A 22,969-nucleotide genomic window follows, 5' to 3' on the forward strand; every position below is an offset into this window, starting at 1 on the left:
CAACGCATACAGCCATGGCGTCCGTAGATATGCCGGTCGTTCGCAGCCGGGCGACAGCTTGAACCCCATGATTGCTGGTGGAGCCGAACGTTGAGGTTTAATGATGTATCCCCGTCGCGCCGGTGATCGCACACTGGAAGCGCGATACCTGGACATGTCGCTGTCGAGGTTGGGGAGGTTGGGGAGAAGCGCCGTCCGCAAGGGCTAAAGCTCAAAACGCCAAGATAGTTTCATGAGTATTGACGTTGTTTGCATCTATGGGGCGCCCTCAGCAACACTGCCCGAACAGCTGCTGCCAGATTTCTTCGCCGCCCGCCACAGCCCCATCCGCCAGCGAGCTCGTAGATGTCGGACATGAGCGCGTTAGAGCTCTCCAGCATTCCTCTATACAATATAGACCTATGCTTTTCAGGAATCCAGATCTAACAGGACTAGAACTAGAGCTGGTGTCGCAGGCCGGGCTCACGCCGTGAGCGCTCAGAATCGCGACTGTCAGGCAGATAGTAGAAGCAGCAGTGCAGGTGTAGAGCATTCATACGCTTCTACTTATTTACGTAGGGTTACCCAGCAGCAAGTGGGCCAAAAGGACCGCAATACTGTAAAGCGCGAAGGACGACGTTTCGAGGCTCCTTAACGCCATATTGCTTCATTCAGAAGGTATTGTGGTATTGAGATGCGGCTGTAGGGTATTCGCAGCGTCTTGGGGAACAAACGTTTTCGGCAGCAACGCTGCGGCAAATCGGCCGAGGTTTCTTTACGCCAACTTCTTCTGACAAGTAGCACCATGGTACACTTGCTTGCTGCTGGCATCGTAGCCTTGGCAGTTGGCCGATTGACATTTGCAAGGCGAACGGCACCAAAAGAAATAGGGCGTTCGCAGCCTGGATAAGAGACACACGAAAGCAAAGATTACGCACACGAAAGCAGCGAAACGGGTTCGTGTTCCGGTGCAGTGGCCTGCGAGGCTTGCGGCGATCGTGGCTAGCGGCTCGCCCCCGCGCTTGCTCGCAACACGACTGGTCTCAACTTGGGATGCTCTGTGCTCTCGCGGTGCACTCTACAGGCAACACCCAACGAATCAAGCCGGATTCCTTCCCCAGACGCCACGCCATGCGTGGCTCGGGGTCTCCCGCCCGCCACTGGGTTCAGTGTGCGCTGGCATGTGCGGTGGCCCTCCTCTCCGCCCACAGTGAGTCTGGCGCCACATCAGTCTAAGCCTTTGCGCATTGCCCTCCACCATTGCTTCCGAACTCCTGCAAGTAGGAGCTGTATGCAAAGCAGAGGTAGCTCCGCGTGCTGGTGTGCCCTACCCAGATCGGCCCTCTTCTGACGGAAATCTGACGATTTCCCTTACCTGCCACACCTCAGGCGCCTTCGCGGGTCCGCTAGCGGGCACGCAATTCCCCTTTGAACCGTGCCGGAAGACGCCCGGCAACAGCCGATTCGACGTTTTCCTTAAAAACAACACGTGAGGGAGCAAGGCTGACGCAGAACGCAGGGCCCGATTTTACTGTGGGGGCGATCAGAGGGTGACCGGGCCGGAAGCACGGGTCTTCACTCGAGCCTCCAGATTTTGGTTGGTCACATGGCTTTGTGTGGGGAGGGTACTGCGGTCAGCACCGCAACCGACGAATGGGCTTGCTTGCTTGCTCGCGAGCAGGTACGACCCAAGCAGCCAGAGCAGCCAAGTCTGCGTCCAGTTTGAGGTGAAGCCAGCGGACGAGTGCGACCCCATGGGCAACAGGTGCTGCGACACATACTTCAACAAGGTGTGTGTGTGTGTGTGTGTGTGTGTGTGTGTGTGTGTGTGTGTGTGTGTGTGTGTGTGTGTGTGTGTGTGTGTGTGCGTGCACGCGCATGTGCGCGTTAAATAACAGCCGGGGTTGGAGGATTGGGTGACTGAGGCACAGTCAGGCACAGTGCCTAGGACTCGGTAACGCAGTGAGCGACCCGGCAGAAGGGGGCCAAGGTGCCGCGGGCCGGGCGGTTGGGTCGGGTCCTCTAAGGCCTCTGCTACGTCAGGCTGCCGCCGCCAAGGGCATGGCCTGCCTGTGTTGTCTGACACGGGCTTTGGAGTAGGCTGCGGCAGGGAGGGCTCACGTCAGCGGCAGCACCAGTCAGTGGCAGCGAGGAGGACCCTGGCCGCGAGTGCCCCGTCTGGGGAATGAGGTTGTTCAGCCTGTGTGTTTGGTTGGAAAAGGTCCAGGAGAGGCAGGGGAGGGACAGGGGTAACTCGGTCGAGCTCCGGGGGTATGAGCGTAATAGCGGAGCGCACGCAAACAGTAGCGCCCTCTTGAGTGATGTCGTCTCCATTCAGCCAACCCGCGCATCTGCTTCTTTCTCCCTTCTCCCCTTGCCAACGCTCGCAGTTCAAGTTCTATCCTGGTGAGCGCTAGGGCCGCGCAGGCGGCGGATGGGGCGAGCTTGCCGATCTCAATGCATGGGAGCAATCGCTGCGACGTGGGGCTGTGCGGCGATCCGTGCTGGCACAGCGCTCGGGGGCGCATTTGACGGGACTGGCTCCGGGATAGGCACGACCACTGATGTCGTTCTTACAGAGCCGGGCGGAGTATCGGGCTGATCCTGGAGTGGATGTCGGTCAGACAGAGAGCGTTTCGTAGCCTGACGAGCAAACGCTGGGGGCCGCCGCATCAGCCTGCGCCTTCGTCACTGCCCCCATCCCCGGCTAGCGAGCCCCACCCTTACATGGCTGACATGTCTCCATCGCACCTGTCGCAAACCCGCGATCCCTTGCAGGCCCCAACTGCCGCCGCGCCATGAGCTCGGTGAAGCTCCAGCTGAGCGATGGCAGCACGCAGACCCGCGGCTCCATCTACTACGAGGACTCGGGCGACAGGTTCATCGGAAAGATCACTACGTTGCCGTTCAACCTGCAGGTAGCTCATAGCTGCTGGCTTTGATTCCGGATTCGGCACAGTTCGACAGTTGATAAGGGCTCTGAATGGAGGAAGCTACGCGCCTTATCTAGCGGTGCAGTGCGTGCTCCAAGTCTTGCACAGGTACCGTGTCCGGTGCCCTTCCCTTGCGTTTCCGAATTGGCCTTCCGCTTACTCGGGTGTTCTTCATTGTTGTTTCCTGTGTGAACAGAATGCCAACGGGGCTGTGCTGTGCTGGACGCTGACGGCGCCTTGCCCCACCCTGTTTGAGTTCACGCACCCGGCCACCCGCGATAAGGGGCTGTTTGAGATCGCGCTGTACGACCACAAGGTACGCCAGGCTTGGAGGAGCAGACGTGCGGGAGGCGGGGTGGGGAGTGGGAGGGATAGCGAAAGGGGCAGCGGGAGAAGCCGATGACGAGGACGGCATGCTGGGCTTGGGGTGACGTAGGCTGACGTGTGCATTTGCGCCACTGCGCGTACGAGGGCGCAACAGCAACACAACGGTCACCAGCAGCTCTGATTCTGTTACTGGGATTGTTCCCCCAGATGGACAACTATGAGTGCTGCCCGCTGGCGGCGCTCCCCAACGGAGGCAACTACACCTTCCCGCCCTCGCCTCCTTCGGAGCCGCCGTCGCCGCCCAAGCCCCCCAGCCCCTCCCCGCCCAGCCCCCGCCCGCCTCCCTCTCCGGCACCCCCCAGCCCCTCCCCGCCCAGCCCCCGTCCACCTCCCTCTCCAGCACCCCCCAGCCCCTCGCCTCCGTCTCCCCGCCCGCCGTCCCCTTCTCCCTCCCCTTCACCTTCTCCCTCTCCCTCGCCTTCACCTTCGCCCTCCCCTTCACCTTCTCCCTCGCCTTCTCCCTCGCCTTCTCCCTCGCCCTCTCCTTCGCCTTCTCCATCACCTTCTCCCTCGCCTTCTCCCTCGCCCTCTCCTTCGCCTTCTCCATCACCTTCTCCCTCGCCGTCTCCTTCGCCCTCTCCTTCTCCATCTCCCTCCCCTTCTCCTTCTCCTTCTCCCTCTCCTTCTCCTTCTCCTTCTCCTTCTCCCTCCCCTTCTCCCTCTCCTTCTCCCTCCCCTTCTCCATCTCCTTCGCCCTCTCCCTCGCCCTCTCCCTCGCCTTCCCCCTCCCCTTCGCCCTCTCCCTCGCCTTCCCCCTCCCCTTCGCCCTCTCCCCGGCCCTCTACCCCCACCGGCGGCGCCGAATACACTGGTAAGCGCCGCACCCGCTCCGCACCACCTCTGCACACACGCCGTCCCTGCCCCATCCACCCTTCCCGCCCCCGCCCCCTTTAGCTCTGTTTGGTTTAGTTTGGGCTGGTATTTCCAACCCCTCCCACTCCCTCCCACCCCGCGCCTCTCCTGCGCCCCGCCTGCCTCCCATACCTCGCTCCCCAACCTCACCTGCCCCCAACCTCACCTCCCCCCAACCTCACCTCCCGCCAGGCCCCGCCGCCACCCTGTCTCGGGCCACCAGCCGCTACCAGGTGTTCCTGGCAAAGGCTGCGCCTTTCGACATGGCGCGCGCGCGTTGCGGCCGCGGCGGCGGTGTGCTGGCGTCCCTGCCGTCCGCATCGGAGTGGCAGTCGGTGGAGGCGCAGCTGCAGACCGCGAACATCTACAGGTGGGTGCGCGCGTGTGCTGGTGTGCGGGGCTGGGGATGCGGGTGGGGATGCGGGGCTGGGCGGGGATGCGGGGTGGGGATTCGGGGCTGGGGATGCGGGGTGGGGATGCGGGGTGGGGATGCGGGGTGGGGAGGCGAGGTGGGGAGGCGAGGTGGAGAGGCGAGGCGGAGGAGCGGGGCAGCGGTAGCAGGAACCGATCTTGCTCTTGACTAAAGCATACCGGTAGGAGCGCCGCCACAGAGGGCCTCCCTCTTGCTGAACACGGGCGGCCCGCATCCCCCTCGCACCCGCAGGGACGGCGCCACTCGCGCGGTGCTGTGGATTGGTGTGGACCCGGTGTCGCTGGGCGTGTGGCTGGACGGCACCACCGTCAGCTCCTGGCCCGCAAACAGCGGCAGCCAGCAGGTGGGTGCGGGTGTGTGTGTGCGTGTGTGTGTGTGTGTGTGTGTGTGTGTGTGTGTGTTTGCGTGTTTGTGTGGAACGTGTGCATGCCTACCAAGATCCAAGATTGTGTGGCATTGCTCCTGGCACAGCAGGCCTTCCCCACGGGGCCGCGCAGCAAACCTATCCCACGAGCCTATTCCTGTGGCCTCATCCCTCCCTCACTCCCTCCCCTCTCCTCGCCTCCCTCCCTCACCTCACCTCGCAGGCGGGTATGTGCTACGCTGCCAACTGCCCCAGCAACGGCCAGCCGTGCACCTGGGACGCCCTGCCGTGCGACAGCACCGCCGTTGACGGCTTCATCTGCGAGATTGGTGCGTGGCGCGTGCATGTGTGTACGTGTGTGTATGGGGGCACACCATGGCCGCCGGCCTCACTCTTTGCCCACTCTATTACCCGCGCACCCCCTGTTTGCTGTTCCCCAAGATGGTCTGCCGTCTACAACTTCCTTAGCTAATCATGAATGTAACCCCCTGCAACCTCTCGCCAAAACAACGTTACATGCACTCTCCCTTCCCTGCCTGCCCGTCGCCACGACAGACACGAACGCGGTGTCGTACGCGCTGGGTGTGCCCGAGACCGGCTCCACCTACGTGTACTCCAACACCACCATCTTCTCCCGCTCCGCCGCCACGTTCTGCGGCCGCCTGGGCGGGCTGCTGTTCAGCGCCAACACCCAGGACGAGTTCAACCGCGTGGTGGCACCCATTGTGAACGGCCAAGTGCCGGTGAGAGAGCTGCAGAGGGGTGGAATGAATGAATGAACGGCGCCCCTGATGGGTTAAGGCTGACGCTGGGTTCATTGGTCGCCGGGGCCACGGCGGTCACGAGGCCCCTGTAGAGCAGTCGAGCTGTTCAGCAAGCAGATTGTGGGTGCCTGAAGCCAATAAGGCAGCTCCCTAAAACCCCCACGCGTCCCTATCCATGGCCTAACCCTGCCGCCGCCGCGCCACAGGTCAATACCAACCGCAACCCCAACGGCTCTGGCCCCGGCCGCTACCGATACTGGCTGGGCATTGCCGACGCCGAAGCCACCAAGTGGGTCGACGGCAGTGACGTTACGTTCTCGCGATTCACGGAGACCGGCGCGCCGGGCTGCTATGACATTGATTGCCCCGCCGGCCCGGGCGCGTCAGCATCGCTCACGCCAGCGGATTGCGTGTGGGAGCTGGCGACAGGTTGCCTGCGCCTGTACAACTTCATTTGCGAAATTCCAGGCGTGCTCGAGGGCCCGTCCGGGCCCCTGTAAGGAGCGCGGATGGTATGAGTAGTAGCGGGCATGACTGGCTTTGTTTGAGAGTAGGCAGCGGCCCGACGTCTGGACGGCTTATCTGCTAGCTGCATGACTGAGCGGCGTGCATTCGTGTTGCGCGCATTGATACGAGTTAAAACCGGAGCGCGTTGAACCATTAAGAACGCCCGTTCCTCTATTTCTCTCTTCAGCGCATGCACTGCGGTTGTTTCTTTGTTTTTTTACACATGGACGTACCGAGGATTATGGGGATCTGTGGGCATGTGATGGTCTGCTGTTACGGTTGTGGTCGGGAAATGTGCGTGCAGGGCGGTGTCGCGACGGACTTCGTTTCAGCGGCCTTTTATTGGTTTCACCGGGGTACAGGGGGTTGTGACCCGATTTGCGTGGGAGTTTGAGCTGCATTTCTCGTGCGGCGTACCTCTTCCTTCATCGTCTAGACGCGTAGCAGGGCTGTTTGGCGGCGGCCGAGTTGTTTTTGGTCTGCTGCGGTTGTAGGTTGTAGGTTGCAGGGCCGTAGCTGCCACGGCGTGTGTATAGCGGTTTGTAGGGCAGCAGCGCAGGATAGGTCCAGCTTAATGATATTATGAGACTTCTGATGTCACACACGGACTAGACAGCACAGCACACACGTGCGCTGCACACACATCGACAAAACACAATCTTCCTCAACTGCCGTACCCGAGAATACTCGGGATGTGGGACGTGGCATGGCTTCTTCCCCGTGGTGTATGATAAGTCGGACATGCGCCTAATTGCACAGTGCGCACTCTGTCTGCGTGTGCATGCATCGCACTGATTCATAATCCAGGACGGTACGCTGAGCATATCATCTGCAAGCATGAGCCGGTGGGGGCATTATTGTTACATAACTGCTCAAGGTGTCCTTGTAAGGACGCGAGTCCCTTCCCACATTTTCACTCTTGTCGCGGCTATGCGCTATCCTGGTAACGCGGTACACCCCGAAGTCTGTCAGTGCATGCCGGCACGCAGTCAGTACAGCACGCGCAGCCCATGTCCACCGAATCGAGCAAGCAACAGAACCAAGCAACCGGTTGACTCATGCGCCGTGCGGCGCCGCCGCCACCACCCAGCCCGCGCCGCTCTCCTCCTGCTCGTCCAGCCTGGCCGCCACCGCCCTAAACTTCGCCAGCCGCTCCACCCACGCTTTCACCTCCCATTTGTCCTCCGGCAGCCGCGCAAGAGCCAGTCTGCCAGCCGCGGCGCCAGCCACCGGTGCGGCCGCGGCTGCGGCGGCACCTGGGCAACCAAGCACAGCGTCCCACTCCTGCTGCTGCTGCTGGAGCTGCTGCTGCCGTTCAGCACATGCCGCCGGCTCAGACGCTGCGCCCCACGGCGCCTGTGTCACAAACGGCGACGCGCCCGCTGCTGGCGCCGCCGGCGCTGCAGCAGGCGCCGCCGGCGCCGGCCCCAGCTGCCGTGCTACAGCCCGCAGCATCAGCTCCAGACCGTACGGCTGCTGCAGACCCTGCATGGGCGCGCCCAGCTTGTCGATGCCCGTGAAGTACTGGTTGCTGAGCTCGTACAGGAGCCACTGCCAGCAGCCGGCGGTGCGGTCAGTGCCGCTGCCGCCACCAGTAGTGCTGCTGCTGGGGCTGCCGCCACTTACGCTTCCACTTTGCATGTCATCGATGCCGCCGCCGCTGCCCGCATCGCTCGTCCCGGTACCGAGCCACCTCCAGCTGGTGGCTCCGGCGCCGGCGGCGCCAGCCGCACCCTCCGCCGATACTCGCCTCTCCGCCCCGGCCGGCAGCGGGAGCGGCGGAGCCGCCAGCGGAGCAGCAGCGGCCTGCCTGTCGTCGGCGGCGTCAAGCTCTGCGGCCACGCGCTGCAGCCGCAGCATGATGGCCTCGCCGGCGGCGCCGTGGCCGTGGCGGAAGGCGGAGTGGTAGGCCATCCAGCAATGCTTGGAGGTGAGCATCAGCGCCTGCCTGTCAGTGACACACGAGGGACAGGCGGTGGCGGGGAACGAAGCGGCGTGTGTGGCGTTGGAATGCGTGGCTGGCACACAGGCCTGCTGCATGAACGCATACACGCCGTACGCAGCACGCAGTCCCCGCCCAGCTCGCGACATGTGTGCATACCAGCTCGCTACGTGCGTGCACTGCGTGTGACCCTCGCTCACCCACCTGGACGCGTGTGTCAGCAGCTCCGCCACCACCTGCTGCCGGTGCCCGTACCTCGCCACGCGGTGCAGGGCCGTGCCGTGCGTGGTGCCGTCCTGAACCTCCAGCAGCCGCCGCCACCGCAGCGGGCCCAGCCGCTCCCGGGCCCTCTACACAGCAGCGTGGGCAGGAACATATATAAGCAGTTGGTGGGCGCTCCGCAGGAGGCGAGTTGTGAGGTGCTCGAGCCTTTGGGAACCATGCGTGCTGGCAAGCACATGGAGGTGGCGATTAGGCGGCGTTTTTAAGGACTTGAGCTCGCAGCTTTGCGTGCACACCCACCCACCCACCTGTAGCAGGCCGACCGCCAGCCGCTGGGAAATGGGCCAGTCCGGGTCCCTCTCCGCCCGCCGGTCCGCCTGCGGGTCATAGCCCGACAACATCTCCGGCGGGCAGGCGGTGGCAGCGCCACTCGGGTTCGTGGCGGCCGCCGCAGCAGCTGCCGCGGCCGCCGCGGCCGCTGCCCCCGTAGCGCCGCCCCCGGATCTGCCACCTGCTGCCGCTGCCGCTGGTACATCATCATCCACCACAGCGACGCAGTCCTGCTGGCGCTGCCGTTGCCGCAGCTGCAGCTGCAGCAGCTGCTCCTGCAGCTGCTGTTTCTCCCGCTGCTTCCGCTGCTCATCGGCCCAGCCCTCCACGTCATGCAACAGGCCGGGCGTGGGCGGTGTAGCCAGCCAGTGCGCCAGCCGCTGCCCGTTCCAGCTCCGCATGTCGCACAGTTGCCTGCTGCCCACGGCGCGTAGCCGCACACTCCACTCCTCCAGCGCTGCGTTCTCCGCCGCCGCCACTGCCCCCATCGCCTGCCCCGCCGCCTGCCCCGCCGCCACCGCCGGCCCCCCAGCAGCGGCCTCCATTCGCGCCGGCAGGCCCTCCAGGAAACGCAGTATGGCGTCACCGGCGGGCTTCCAGTCCGCCGACACGGCTGCGTCGCCCGGCGGCACAGCTGGAGTGGCAGCAGCGGCGGCAGAAGCAGCATGGTGCAGGCTGTAGCGGCTGGGGGCGATCGGCTCTGCTGCAGCCGCTGCACCTGCTGCTGCAATGCCGGCGGCGAATAGCGCCGGCGGGGCAGTGCTGGCGCGAGCGGTTGCTGCGGTAGCGCCGTGGGGGCTGGCTACAGGGGCGGCTGCTGGCGGCGCCGCGCCTTGCTGCGGCTGGTGCTGCGGATGCGGCTGCGGTGGCGGGTATTGCTGCGGTGGCGGGTACTGTGGCGGCTGGTGCTGCGGCGGAGCTGGTGGCGGAGCTGCTGCTGCATCTCGCTGGCGCAGCCGCTTGGTGGGGCGGCCGGGACTGGAGGATGGGCGTCCACTGGCGCCGCCGCCGCCACCACGTTCCCTGCTGCTGCGGCTGCTGCCGCCTGCGCCACCACTGCCGCCGACCTCGCCCGAGCCCTCCCGGTCCAGACCACTGCCGCCGCCGCCCTCCTCCTCGTCCTCCTGACCGCCGCTGCTGCCGCCACCGCCTCCGCCTCCGCCTCCGCCTGCTCCGCCTCCCCCCCCGCCGCCCTTGTCCCCCTCCGGCCCCACGTACCAGCCCATCACGAGCGGCTCGGCCGGCACGTCCAGACAGACGCCACCGCGGTGCTCCTTGCCCTCGTCAGGCGCGGCGAGTTTGCCCAGCCGATACACGCTCGCCTGCTCGGGAACGTTGTGACAGCAGGCAAATCAAATGCGTGTTTCGCGTACGGTACGCCACGTGGCAAGCGATAATGTATAAGAATCGCATGTGTGTCCCTACCTCCGGTTAGACGCAATAACGACTACCTAGCGCATCCATGCTCGCAACCAAAGGGCAAGCGAGTAGCCGGGGTTGCACACTCGCAGGCGCAACGCAACGCACCGGCCTGAACCTGTGATCCAGGCTCTGGCACGTGTCGCCCGGCCGACTGGCCTTGGCGAAGGTGTAGGTCTTGCAGCATTCGCAGCACACCCGCGTGTAGCTGGTGGTGACATAGACAGCCACCGGCTCCGTCGCCGTTGCCTCCCGAACGAGCTTGGGAGCAGCGCCGCTCTTCTTGCCGCCTGTGCGGAGCGCGTCCGTACCGTTCGTGGTGTTACGTTACCGGATGCGGAGAGGACGCACTTGCCCACCTTCACACATGAGCAGCGGAGATCGCACGAGTCAAACATGCAGCGTCGTTTCACCCTTGCAGACAAGTTTGAGGCACTTATGTCCCGGCCCCGCACCTGGGTTGATGCGGCTGTCCTTGGGCTTGCCCTTTGTTATAAACACCACGCTCTCGCGCGGCTCATTCGGAATGACCAAGTTGTCCGCCAGATGCTGTCCCCCGCCGCCCTGCTGCAGCGCGCCGGTCTCCTGCAGCAGCCGGCGACCCATGCTCAACGCCGCGTCCCTGCGTTTGCCCTGGATGGCGGCGCACGCGTCCAGGGCCCAGGTCGCATAGTCCTCTGGGGCGGCGGGGCCGGGCAGCGGTAGTTGCGGTTGCGGTTGCGGTTGCGGCTGTTGCTGTTGCTGTTGTGGTGGCGGTGGCGGCGCTAGCGGCAAGCGTGGCTGGGGTACTTGTGGATGGGGCAGGTTATGCTGGGGCTGGGGCTGCAGCTGCAAGTGTGGGAGCTGCAGCTGCGCGTGTGGCGGCGGCGGCGGCGGCACCGCCGCCACCAAGAGCTGCTGGGGGAACATCATGTATGGTTGCTGCTGCTGTTGCTGCTGCTGCTGGCTATGCTGGAACGCCTGTGCAGACTCCGCTAGCGAGAGCCCCGGATACAGAAGCTGCTGCGGCGGTTGTGGGCCACCGCCGTACCCGGCAGGAAGCCCGACCCTGCTGCTGGGTGCTACCAGTAGCATATCCTGCTGCAGCGGCGGTTGCGGCAGCGGCATAAAGGCAGCAGCAGCCTGCTGGCCCTCAGCTGATGGGTGCGGGCCGGGCTGATGGTCGGCATGCTGCTGCTGTGCCGCTGCCAAGGCAGCCGCCGCCGCTGCCGCCGCCGCCGCGGTCGCCTCCGCCACCGCGGCAGGTGTCACAGCCGCACCGGCGGCGGCGGCGGCGGCGGCTCCGCTGAGGACCCCGCTGCCGCTCGGCGGCTGCGGTATGGCACCCTGGAGCTGCTGTCCCGCCGCCCCCGCCGCCTGCCTGCCACCGCCCCCGTCGTCGGCATCACTGGATGCAAACAGTACTTGGCCATCCTCCTGGTACTCCTGGAAGAAGTCAGGCCCTATGGTGCGTGACGTTGGCGTACCCACCGCCGCATCCCCGTTCCCAGGCGCGCCGGGATTGAGCACTGCAATCAAGCTGTCGAACTGGCTGCCGGTCGGATGACTGTTTAGAGAATTAGCGGCCAATGGCCACAGTGGCCCGGTGAGCGCCGCGGCATTATCGGCGCTCATGTGGTCCTCTGGCGGTTCCCGACCTGCCATCTCACCAGGCCGCATGCTAGGGCTCGTCTTCCTGTGGGAACATAACTATAGACCTGAATGTGCGTGTAACAAGAGCTGCCCAAGGGGCTGTGACCTGATGATGGCGACCAAACATCCCGCAAACCAACTGGCGGACAATGATAGATGCAAATGCCCGAACGCGTATCAAGTAAGTGAGTACAACTGCGTATCGAACATAGCGCAGGAACTGCACTGGCACTGTATCACGGGTCGCGGTGGGCCGGTGGCGGGCCGTCACGGGCAGGGCCTGGTCAGTCACGGGCGCGAATTTGATCAATCTTCAACGGAGCGTGGCTGATTGCTGGCGGCTATGCTCTGCTGGGACACGTGATCTGCACGCATACTGTTTACCATATAGGCACACTGGCTGGGCTGCAGGCCAGGCCTGAGGAATGAGACCGGTTGAGGGGACGGAGAAGCGCTTCCAGCGGAATCCTGTCTTCACAGCATCCGGGTTTCCCCAACGGCCCCGCCATGTGGAGGGCGCGTTTGGGCGAACCCGTGTGGTCATTTGCCATTTCCATTGACCCATCCATTATTTTGCCATGCGGCTTCTCCTGCTCGTCCGCCTGGTCCGGCCAGGCCCGCACCAAGCCCCACGCTGCAACAATTTGTTGCAACCGGGCCCTCAACAAATACGGGCAACTGCCAACCCTCATAATACCGGTCAGGTGCACCCTTGAAATTAACCATCCACGTCGTATCGTAGCAGCGTTCCTATTGCCCATCCCGAACGTCATTCTGGTAAAGAATCAGTGATGGTGCGCCGCAGCCACTGCGCACCAACCACTGCACGGACCTAACCCCGACAGGCAGCACGCCCGTTGCATCCTCCGTGTGTCCTACACATACTTGCGGCGCCACCTCCCGCGCCTGCCCGCCCTGCGGCGCCCAGCACACAGACCACATGCCGCCGCCCAGCCCGCTTCTTCTTCGTCTATATGCCCACGTCAGATCTCTTCATGCACTGCAACAGCAGGCAGGCACGCGCGGTGCGAGAGCGCTCCCGGCCGCCGGGGTCCCGTGTGAAGCGGTCCCGGCGGCAGGGTGCCCGCACCCACAGCGTGCGCCGATCACGCAGGCGCCGCTCCTGGCCGCAACCCTTCATACGAAGCAGGAGCAGACTGCTGTGCCTCTTAGATACCAAGCCGTGGCGCGGCGATCGCGGGGGGCCCATGTGACTCCCCGGGCGTTGCCCTGTCCTGTCTATCAATCGAATCAATACGTTTTAGGTGCTTGCTGCATCAGTACTGAGTATGTCGGCCTGTCAAGGCACCCCCCTAGCGCCAGCGCCTGGGGTCTCTACCGCCCCCGCCTCCCCTGCCACACACCAGTCACCAGCGGCCCTCTTCCAGCCGCTGCGCCTCTTCGCCGCACACACTTGCACGCAGCGCGGCGGCCGCCGCCGCCACGGTGCCAACGGACGCGCCCTGCCGCCACTGCCACCGCCATGTGCCCGCGCCGCTGCCTCGTGTCCGCCGCCGCCGCCGCCACCGCGCCGTGCAGCCCCGCCTTCGCCCACCACACCTCCGCTTTACGAGGAGGCGGGCTTGGACTTGGACTTGGCCTCGGGCTGCGGCACCTGGCAGGGCTCGGCGTGCCAAATGTCGCGCGCGTACTCGGCAATGGTGCGGTCCGTGGAAAACTTGCCGCCGCCGGCGGTGGCCATGATGGACATGCGCGTCCACTCCGTCTGGTTCTTGTACACCTCGTCCGCGCGGAACTGCGAAACAGGGGAGTGAATCCAGGACGCGAAATCAGCAAAATTTGTTGGGTCGTTCGCGTGTTGTCGCAAACCAGAGAGGTATGCGAGCGGCTTGCAGCCCCCTCCCTCTTGCGCGCGGCTCACATCTGAACCCTACGCCCCTTCCCTACGCCCCCTGCCCCTCCGCACCGCCGAACCCCACCCTAGCACGCCTGCGCCCCCCAGCACCCCCACGCCCGCACCCACCTGCGTCTCCAGGTAGCCGGGGAAGTCGTTGGCCACCAGGTAGTAGTCGCCGCCGGTGGTGATGGCGTCCACCACGGGGCCAAAGTAATCCTCCCAGCCGAAGTGGCCGGTGCGGATCATGTTGACCACGTGGTTGAAGCGCTCGTCCACGTGCAGGTTGCGGCGCTCCGCGCGCAGCCGCGCCACCTCGTGCGCCTTGGCGCCGAAGATGAAGATGTTCTCGTCGCCGATCTCCTGCGGGTGGTGGGTGAGTCGTTCAGCGATGCGCGGCGGTTCAGCGGTGCGCGGCGGATGCGTTAGATAGAGGACTCCACGCGGCAACAGCAGCTATGTTACAGCAGCGGTTTTGGCGTGAGTTGCACGCAGGCCGCAAACCAGGAACCATGCGCAGCCAGGAGTAGCAGAAGCTGCTGCACGGGCTGCGCGTGGTCCCCAGTTGCGCCCTGCACTGCAGCTTTCACTCACAGACAGTAGCTGCTGTAACATAGCAGGTGTCCCCAGCCCTGTGAACCGATACACGCGCCGGCGCGGCGCGCACGCCGCCAGATCTCCCCAAGCACCTTTACATGTCACTCTGCCTTTCCAACACCCCGCCCGCCCGCGCCCCGCCCACCCTGGGCTACCACCCCCCCCCCCTTCGCTCTCTGCCCCCGCGCCCCCACCTCCGCGATCTCCACGTTGGCTCCGTCCAGGGTGCCGATGATGAGCGAGCCGTTCATGGTGAACTTCATGTTGGACGTGCCCGACGCCTCCGTGCCTGTGTAAATTGTTGCACGCGTGTGCGTGTTGTAAGTGCTGTACGTCTTGTTTTGCCATGCTTGGGGGTGGGGTGCCTGTGCTCTGCCGTGTTTGGCGAGCTCCTCCCCTGACCCAGCGGATTCTGGCACCCAAGACACCCCGTATGACCCTCCACGCATCTGCCCGCCCTTCCCACAGCTACCCTTCCCTTACCCTCCACCCATTCCCGCAACCTCCACCCCAGCCCACCCTTCCCCGCCTTCCCACCCCCAAAACCAGCCCTCACCCGCGGTGGAGATGTGCTGCGACAGCTCGGTGGCGGGGATGATGACCTCGGCGCTGGACACGTTGTAGTCGGGCAGGAACACCAGCTTGAGCAGGTCGCCCATGTCGGGGTCCTGGTTGATCTTGTCGCCCACGGCGCAGATGAGCTTGATGATGCGCTTGGCCATCTCGTAGCCGGGCGCCGCCTTGCCGCCGATGACGCACACGCGCGGCACCACGCTCTTGCGCTGCTGCGGCGTCATCTTCTTGATCTGTGGGGAATGCGTCCATGATTGATTCAGAAGAAGCGAAGGGGATCGGCGTTGGTGTGAGTCGGTAGTGGTGGTGCTGCTAGTGGTGGTGGTGTGTGTGGGGGGGGGGGGCCTGCCAACACCCGCTAGCCAACCATGTCGCCCGCCCGCCTGCCCCCGCCCTGCACGCCCGCACCTGGTCGTAGCGGTAGATGATGCCCAGCACGTTGAGCAGCTGGCGCTTGTACTCGTGGATGCGCTTGATCTGGATGTCAAACATGGCGTCGGTGCTCACGCGCACGCCTGAAGCAGCGGCGGATAAGAAGCAGGGAGAAGGGGGTTGCCGGCACTTGAGGACGAGAGGTGGAAGGGGGAGGGAATGGGGCACAGGCGGCCATGACGGCATGGGGTGGCGCGACCAGCCCTAGAGAAGGAGTCCAGGCCGCGACTAGGCAGCAGCCACGGAGCAAGCCACGCCTCACACGCACCCGTGAGGCGGTGGATGAGCGCGGCGGCCTTCTTCTTGGCCTCCGACTTGACGCCGCGCCACTCGGTCTGCAGGGGGTCAGGGTGGGTGGGGAGGGGTAAGGTGGGGTGCAAGGACCGGGGCTCTGGTGCTCAACTCTCTCCGCCTGTGATAGGGGATGCCCCACTCCTTTGGTGCCCTTGCCCTTGCCCTGTCCAGCCCAGTCGCCTTGCCACTAGTCCGCGGCCCCGGCTCCTCCCCTTCCTCGCCCTCTTCCGCTCTCCTCCCCTTCTGCCCCCCCCTCCAAGGCTCCAACCCCCATGCGTCTGCAGTTTCTCCTTGCAGCGCGACTGTTCCCTTACGGGATTGGTTCAAAGTTACTCCCCCCCCCAAAAAAAACCCACACACAGGTGATGACCGCACGCACCTGGAACTCGGGGTCGTTGGCGTACTTGCGCAGCTCGCGCAGGTTGTCCAGGTGCAGGATCCAGTCGTCGTTGCCCAGCTTCTTGGTGATCAGCTGCCGCAGCGGCGGGTTGCAGAACGCCAGCCAGCGGCGCTGCGTCACACCTGCAACACACACACACACACACGCGCGACCACAGCCGCAACAGGTTCAGAGAAACTGAGTTAGCTCCTCTTACTCCGCCTCTGCCCCACGCCGCCTTTGCGGTGACCCCAAGAGACCCTCGCGCCCAAGCCTGTAGCCATGCCATGACGCCGTCGCAGTGAATCCTCCCGCCATAGCAAGCATAGGCCACGCTCTCCTCCTCCTCGCCCCTTGGCATTGGGTTCTATTTAGTTTGGGCTGCTATCTCCTACGAGCGCTGCCCCAACAGAAACCCGCCATCCCGCCCCTCCTACCGTTGGTCTTGTTCTGGAACTTGTTGGGCCACAGCTCGTAGAAGTCCTTGAAGATGGTCTCCTTGATGATCTCCGAGTGGATGGCCGCCACGCCGTTGACGGTGTGCGAGGCCACCACAGCCATGAACGCCATGCGCACCATCCTGAGGCGCGGGACAAGGACAGGAAGACATTCTAGGCATTGGGCCGGATTGTGAGTTCGGGCTCCAAGCTTTTGAACGGCCGCGCAAGGAAGGGCTGGTATGTGTGGGGGCGTGCGGTAAGCGCACGCGCTCCTAGCGCACAGCTTGCGCCCCGCCAGTTGCGTGCCCTGCCCTAGGCCGAGGAACTCCAAAGGCCACCGCAGGAGCCAGCGCCCCCCCCCGTTTTCTCCCCCAGCAGGTGGCCCAGCATTGCCCCCCGACTCCCCGCTGGTGGGATCCAACTGCTGCCCTCCCTCCTGTCGGGCCTGACTCCCAACCGCCGCCCCGGTCCTCACCCGCCCCCCAATCCCGCCCTCGCCCCATCCGCGCACTCACTTCTCGCCGTTGGGCTGCTCCTCGATGACGGACATGCGGCTGATGCGCTCCCAGTCGTCACCGAACTTGTTGCGCACCTGGGGAAGAGGACGTGGAGCGGGGCCTGACGTGACGGGGCGTGATGGGGGCGATCAACACCAGATTGATATTGTTTGCCTGGTGGCGCGCAGTCTTTCGGCGGCACCCGTAACCCACGGCAATGCTGCTTCCTGCCATTTTCTACTTGGCGCTTGTGGGTGGCCCCACAGGTCATGTCAGCCCTCTTCACCCACGCCGTTGGCCCGTCCCCCGCCCCCCCCCTTCCCCAACCCGTCTAACAGTCCTCATCAGCCAGCACCCCCCACACTGCAGATCCCAGTCTGCCCCTCCTGTACCCCGCCCCACTCCATACCCCTCTAACGCTACCAGCCCCTCACCGTCTGCAGGAAGCGCCAGTTGATGTCGTAGATGATCTGCATGTGGCGCGGCAGCAGCTTCTCGATCAGCGCCACGGGCCAGCGCTCCAGCGCCTCGGGCAGCACCGTGTGGTTGGTGAAGGCGAACACCTGGGGAGGGCAGGGCAGTGGGTGGGGCGGGGCGGGTTGTAGCGGGTTGTGCGCGGCAGTGGGGGAACGCGGTGTGCGGAGTGCGCAGCTGTTCGAGTCTTGCCCAGAGAGAGAACACACGTCGTCGCAAAGCTGGCATTGCATGCTTTGTCGTTGGCTTCGCACCTTCAGCCACCTGCATTTCATGAAGCCATTCCAACCCGCGCGGCCCACTGAGCCACACACCCCCCGTAAACCGCCAGACCCCTTTACTGCCAACCAAGACACCAGGTTGATGCCCACCCACATGTGCACGCGTGAACTCCTTCCAGGCCCCCTTACCTTCCCGCCTCCCCGGCCCACCCCGTCTCTATACCCCTGAATCCTTTGCCCTACCCCCTCCGCCTCCCCTCCCCCCTTCTTCCCTGCCCCATCGCCTCCCGTCCACCCTGCTCCCCGCCCCCATCGGGATTGGTTCAAAGTTAACCCCCGCCCCCATCGCCTCCCTCCCCCTCCCTTTCCCGCCTCCATTGCCTGCCCTCTTTCCCTCCCCTCCCTTTCCCGCCCCCTTCGCCTCCCCCTCCCCCCTCCCTCCTCCCCCATCGCCTCCCCTTCATCTTTCCCCTCCCCTCCTCCCGCACCTTGTTGCAGATGTCCCAGCTCTTGGTCCAGCCCAGCTTGTGGTCGTCCATGAGCACGCGCATCAGCTCCGCCACCGCGATGGTGGGGTGCGTGTCGTTCAGCTGGAACGCCACCTTCTCCGGGAACTGCTCCCAGTCGTTGGGGTGCGCGTCGCGGTAGCGGCGCACGCAGTCCTGTGGGGCGTGGGCGGGCGTGGGCGTGGTGAAGTGGGGCGGGTGCGGATGGGCGTGTTGGCGCATGCATGGTTCCTGGACGCGCCCCGTGCTCGCCAGCATCTTGAGAGCCTGCCGCCGTGCTGGGGCCCTCCTGCTGCACTACGAAACTGTTGGCGCTGGCGCCGTGCATTGCACGGCCCGGGACCCGCCCTTCCTGTGTCCGTGCCCATTCGTGTCAGCCTTGCTGCCCTTAAAGTTCATGGGACTGCACACACTATGCATTACGCCGCTTGCCACCTGCGGTCCTTACCCTCCACCCCCCTTCGCTTGTGCGCGCTCGATTGATTTAGCTCTGGCATTTTGCCTTCTGCCCGCGTCACTTCCCCGGGACGCTTCCCGCGACTGTGAACCGGCCCGCACGATGCCTGTCCAAACCAACTTTCCGCCCCTGCCCCTACACCGCCCGCTGGGTCCTGCAGTTCTGCACCCGTCAGCTTTGCATCCTGTGATGCCCGCCTGCCCCCCTCCCTCGCCCCCGCTTTTTTGTCAAAGCGTAGGCCACACTCTCCTCCTCGCTCTTGTGCATTGCGGTCGCTTTAGCTGCGCTAGTATTCACAAACCCCTTTCTCTCTGCCCCTCCGCCTCTGCCGCATTAACGAAGTGCGGACTGACCTGGATGGTGGCGGACACGAAGAAGTGCTGCTGCTTGAGGCGCAGCTCCTTGCCCTCGTAGGTGCGGTCATCGGGGTACAGCACCGATGACAGCGTCTCGGCGCGCTGCTTGCTCAGGATGGCGGCAACGTAGTCGCCTGCGGGCGCGCGTGCGTGTACGTGTGTTGTGGTTCTCGTTGTGCCCATAGCTAGTTCCGCTTCCCTCTGCTGGCCACCGCTTCCCTCGTCTACTTGTGGCCGCGTCCGGGTGAGGCCCCATCTTTGCAGCCGATGCCCGCACACACGCCCACCAACGGCAAGGCCTGGCTCCTCCGACGCATAACGCGAAGGCGGGTCTTTGCCATTTCACAGTTTCATTCAACAGTCGCGCGCCACGCACCGGTGTTGAAGGCCTCCAGGTCAAACTCCTTCGAGGGCTTGGCGGCCCACAGGCGCAGGTTGATGCAGTTGCGGGTGCCGAAGCCGGGGATGGGGTTGTCGTACGCCACAGCCGTGACCTGTGCGTTCGTGCGTGGGGTGTTGGGTATAAGATGCGACATGCTGCGTGCCCCATACACTTCTCATGGCTCCGCGCAGGTTGCTTTCCGGAGCCGCCTTGTGACGCCAGCAACCGGACTCCCCTGCATGCGTGAACCCGTGGTGCCCTCGGCTGACCCGATGTCGCCTCTTTCGCCACGCCAACCCTCTTCTGCGCTCCCCTCCCTCCCTCCCGCCTGCGCTGCCCCTTCTGCCTGTCGGCCCTCCTCCTCTTCCTCCTCTTCTTCCTCCTCACCGTCTCGCCGGCGTTCCAGCGGAACAGCTGGCGGCCGTCCTCGTTCACGACCGACACGTGGCCGTAGAACTTGATGGGGTACGACACGATCAGGCGCTCAATCTCCCAGGGGTTGCCGAACGTCAGCCAGTAGTCGGGCTGCTCGTGCTGGAAGCCGTTCTGGATGGTCTGCGGGTAGCGAAGACGAAGCAACGGAGAATGAAAGGAGAAGGACGAAACGCGTGGCGTGTGTTCAGGCCAGGATTGCCTGTGACGTGCGCTTGTTGGCCCCGCCTCACGTCTAAACGTGTTTTTGTGCGGGTCACCCAGACTGCCCCACCATGACGCGAGCTTCAAACACCCCCCGCCCCGTACCAGAAGCCTCTGCCCGCCACAGCACCACCACACGGCTGCCAACGCGCACGGCTGCCATCCCTGCAAAGCTCACCTCGCCCCCTCCCCTTCTCCTTCCCCTCCCTACGCCCCCCCCCCTAGCCTGCCTTACCCCCAGCACCCCCACCCTCCAGCCCCTCCCCCCCACCCACCTGGCGGAACATGCCGTACTGGTAGCGGATGCCGTAGCCCCAGGCGGGCAGGTTGAGCGTGGCCATGGAGTCCAGGAAGCAGGCGGCCAGGCGGCCCAGGCCGCCGTTGCCCAGCGCGGCGTCGCGCTCCAGGTCCGCCAGCGTCTCCAGGTCGTAGCTGCAGGGGCAGGATGGGGAGTTGCGGAGATGGGTTGAGTGTGGATTGCGGAGGTGGGTTGCAAAGTAACAGTAGTGGGATCAAGGTGGCGGGGCGGGGTGGAGGCTGCCCGCCCCTGGTAGCGCTGTCCCGCGTTGTCCTTGCCCTCAACCCGGCGCGTGCCGCGGCTCTCCGCCGCCGTCCCGGATCCCCGCCCCTCGCTCCCACCCTGCTGCCCTCCCTCTCCTGCCCACGCTCTCCCCCTGCCCGTCCGGCCCGCTGCCTACCCCAGCTCCGCCAGCGCCTCCTGGTACGACTCCTTGATGTCCAGGTTGTACAGGGTGTTGAGCAGCGAGCGGCCCATCAGGAACTCCATGGACAAGTAGTAGACGCGCTTGGGGTCCTTCTCCCTGTGCAGGGCAGCAGGGGGCGGGGTGAGTGGAGGGGGCGGGGTGAAGGAGATGGTGGGGAGGTGTGGGCTGCAGCGGAGGCGAGGGCTGTGAGGCTTGCGGCCGGGCAGCCGGTTGCGGGGCGGCAGTAGCGCAGCGCGGCGCAGCCGTGATAGTGGCGGCCATGAGCAGCTGAGGACGTGGCGCGGCCCCGCGGGGGCAGTCGGGGGCACTCACTTGAACCAGGTCTGCGTGTCGTTCCAGCGCTCGATCAGGCGGTCGCGCAGCGAGAACGAGGTGGCCTGGTAGGCCTCGAAGTTGTCAAAGTTGACGCGGGAGCGGGCCAGCGTGTACTCCACGTGGTTGACGATGTCCTCCTGGATGCTCAGCACGTCGTTCTTCATGTATGTGTCTGTGGAGACGGGCGTGGGGAGGAAGAATAGGTGTTTGTGTTCAGGAGTAGTGTGTTCTTGGGCGTGTACGGACCGGCAGGGAGGGCAGGCATGCGCGAGCCGGGGTGGGAAGACGTAACTGAGGAGGGGTGCCAGAACCCTACCCCGTTGCCGCTGCCCCCGAGCCCCTGGTTTGGCACAATCGAGGGGCATCACGTGCCACCCACTTGAGAGCACTAGCAAAGGCGGGACCCGAACGCAATCAGACCGCGTCTCGGGGCCGCCGACAGCAATTGCGATTCTGCGATTGAATGCCCGAAACGCCTGCAACCCACTCACCCATCAACGTGTACAGGCGCGCCTTGCCCGTGCCACCTGTGGCAGCGGTGTTCTCAAACTTGGGGCGGGTAGCCTCAGTGCCGGTGGGCTTCGAGCGCAGCAGCACATCGAGGGCCTTGACGCAGTCAGCCGCCTTGTCCTCCGACAGCTTTCCGCCAGACAGCGACCGGACGTAGAACTTGTCATTGATCCTGTCCTCGTCGCCCTCCACAACGGCCTTACCCACGTCCACGCCCAGGTCGCGGAAGAGGGCCTGCAACAATCAATCGAGTGCAACACACCGTCCCGCCAATTCAGAGCCGACAACATGACATGCATTCAATTGAGCATTCCATGGGCACCAGGGTGCTGCAGCCAAGGCCTCACGTGTTAGGCCCGGTCTCGGGATTGCGACCCACCGTGATAGAGGTCAGCAGACCCGGCTTGTTGTTCGCCTGCACGCTGATGACTGTGTAGCCAGAGTCCGTGGTGTTGTCAAAGTTGACAATCACCTCACCCGACGAGGCGGGGGACTCGGGTGCAGCGACCTTAACGGAGACCTGGCGTCCCGGACCCTGGCTGCGGCGGGTGGGCGCAACAGCCTTGCTACGAGACGCTGAAACGGCAACCGGTGCCGGAACTGCACATTTCGCAGCCCGAGGGGCCGAGAGGGCCGCGGCGGAAGCCGCTAGGGCCCTGGAAGCGAGTTGCATTGTTTCTTTTAAGTGCAAAGCTTATGGCAGCAACTCAGCCCGTCAATGTGTTATCACCCTGTACTCCTACCCGAGAATATATAGAGTCTGAATGCCGGGGCTGGAGTTTTGGACCCGGAGGTGCGCCCATGCCGCATGCGCGAGGTGCACCCCCAGCCCAGACGCGACACGAGGTGCACGATTTGCAACGTTATATGATAGGGTCAACATGTACACCTTACAAAACCCAGGACGGGTTGAGCCGGGGCGAAGATACGGTAATGGTGAAGTTGAAGCGACGAGTCGGTCCGGTCGGCCGCGCGCAGCGCCCCGTTCTGGGCTCGTTCATCGATGGCTTGGAATGGGTGGCCTGTAGTAGCAGCAGCTGGTGCAGTGAACGCCGGCTGGGGCAGGCGTGCTGCTGCAGCTGGCGTGTCAATGTGGGGCAACATCATGTTCAACACGCCAAGACTGGATTCCCTTCCTCCTTGCTCCATTGTCTCGTGCCCCACTGCTCTTCAGGAGAGACAGGGCGGAAGCGGTTCCAACACGAAGGGACGAAGGGCGACAATGAAGGTGCTCAGCTTTCTCTACAGTGCGCGCGCCTTGGTTGTCCGTTGGGCAAGGAATGGCTGGTGCGACCTCACGCTTCACACCTCCAGGCAGGAATTGGCGTTTTTGGACGGCTACAGCCTAGGTTAAGCACTTGAGCGCTCGTGGCTCGGGGCAAGGCTCCGGGAGCACAGGCGCACATGGGCTGAGCCCGGCTGAGCGGGATGGCAGGCATACCTCGCAGGCTGGTGGCCCGTACGTGTGGTGCTGGTCAGCACCGCGCTCATGGAGGTGATATGTTGATAGGAGTGGATCAAGGGAACGGGACGAAGGGGTCCAAAAGGTGGGGGGG

At 64.5% G+C, this 22,969-nt stretch overlaps 3 protein-coding genes across 3 annotated transcripts; 1 reads left to right on the plus strand and 2 right to left on the minus strand.

The window, feature by feature from the left end:
- Window positions 1-382: 382 nt before the first annotated feature.
- On the plus strand, window positions 383-7,120 carry CHLRE_12g552300v5 (uncharacterized protein). The gene is made up of 13 exons (XM_043069019.1): window positions 383-657; window positions 1,064-1,189; window positions 1,369-1,468; window positions 1,661-1,769; window positions 2,370-2,385; window positions 2,758-2,897; window positions 3,109-3,228; window positions 3,447-4,110; window positions 4,344-4,521; window positions 4,816-4,927; window positions 5,172-5,277; window positions 5,504-5,691; window positions 5,919-7,120. Exons 2-13 carry the CDS (start codon window positions 1,111-1,113, stop codon window positions 6,210-6,212), a joined length of 2,106 nt encoding a protein of 701 aa, XP_042918970.1. The 5' UTR covers window positions 383-657; window positions 1,064-1,110; the 3' UTR covers window positions 6,213-7,120.
- A 6-nt stretch (window positions 7,121-7,126) lies between these two features.
- On the minus strand, window positions 7,127-11,952 carry CHLRE_12g552250v5 (uncharacterized protein). The gene is made up of 7 exons (XM_043069018.1): window positions 11,782-11,952; window positions 10,588-11,574; window positions 10,241-10,422; window positions 9,432-10,035; window positions 8,692-9,347; window positions 8,366-8,511; window positions 7,127-8,167 (listed from the first exon to the last, which is right to left on the minus strand). The coding sequence occupies exons 1-7, from the start codon at window positions 11,789-11,791 to the stop codon at window positions 7,276-7,278; spliced, it is 3,477 nt and encodes a 1,158-aa protein (XP_042918971.1). The 5' UTR covers window positions 11,792-11,952; the 3' UTR covers window positions 7,127-7,275.
- Window positions 11,953-12,205: 253 nt separating this feature from the next.
- Window positions 12,206-22,150, minus strand: CHLRE_12g552200v5 (uncharacterized protein). Its single transcript, XM_001693963.2, has 19 exons — window positions 21,793-22,150; window positions 21,395-21,647; window positions 20,901-21,075; window positions 20,562-20,684; window positions 20,139-20,295; window positions 19,615-19,782; window positions 19,222-19,339; window positions 18,843-18,979; window positions 18,015-18,188; window positions 17,266-17,394; window positions 16,850-16,926; window positions 16,332-16,474; window positions 15,895-16,037; window positions 15,490-15,556; window positions 15,198-15,304; window positions 14,773-15,022; window positions 14,411-14,505; window positions 13,749-13,982; window positions 12,206-13,520 (listed from the first exon to the last, which is right to left on the minus strand). Exons 1-19 carry the CDS (start codon window positions 22,084-22,086, stop codon window positions 13,332-13,334), a joined length of 3,033 nt encoding a protein of 1,010 aa, XP_001694015.1. The 5' UTR covers window positions 22,087-22,150; the 3' UTR covers window positions 12,206-13,331.
- Window positions 22,151-22,969: the final 819 nt, after the last annotated feature.

Source organism: Chlamydomonas reinhardtii, chromosome 12 (genome assembly GCF_000002595.2).
Source record: "Chlamydomonas reinhardtii strain CC-503 cw92 mt+ chromosome 12, whole genome shotgun sequence".
In the NCBI taxonomy this organism is placed as follows: domain Eukaryota; kingdom Viridiplantae; phylum Chlorophyta; class Chlorophyceae; order Chlamydomonadales; family Chlamydomonadaceae; genus Chlamydomonas; species Chlamydomonas reinhardtii.

Bases quoted from the DNA above. Each gene is read 5' to 3' on its own strand.
- CHLRE_12g552300v5 (XM_043069019.1), top strand. From the start codon at position 1,111: ATGCGTGGCTCGGGGTCTCCCGCCCGCCACTGGGTTCAGTGTGCGCTG. The intron at 1,469-1,660 runs GTGAGGGAGCAA...GCTCGCGAGCAG, and splicing joins GTTTTCCTTAAAAACAACAC to GTACGACCCAAGCAGCCAGA. The intron at 4,522-4,815 runs GTGGGTGCGCGC...TCGCACCCGCAG, and splicing joins CAGACCGCGAACATCTACAG to GGACGGCGCCACTCGCGCGG.
- CHLRE_12g552200v5 (XM_001693963.2), bottom strand. From the start codon at position 22,086: ATGCAACTCGCTTCCAGGGCCCTAGCGGCTTCCGCCGCGGCCCTCTCG. The intron at 19,340-19,614 runs GTGAGGAGGAAG...ACGAACGCACAG, and splicing joins GCTGGAACGCCGGCGAGACG to GTCACGGCTGTGGCGTACGA. The intron at 17,395-18,014 runs GTGCGGGAGGAG...TGCCCTCCCCAG, and splicing joins GCTGGGACATCTGCAACAAG to GTGTTCGCCTTCACCAACCA.
- CHLRE_12g552250v5 (XM_043069018.1), bottom strand. The intron at 10,036-10,240 runs GTGCGTTGCGTT...GTTCCCGAGCAG, and splicing joins TGGATCACAGGTTCAGGCCG to GCGAGCGTGTATCGGCTGGG. The intron at 8,168-8,365 runs GTGGGTGAGCGA...TGTCACTGACAG, and splicing joins CTGCTGACACACGCGTCCAG to GCAGGCGCTGATGCTCACCT.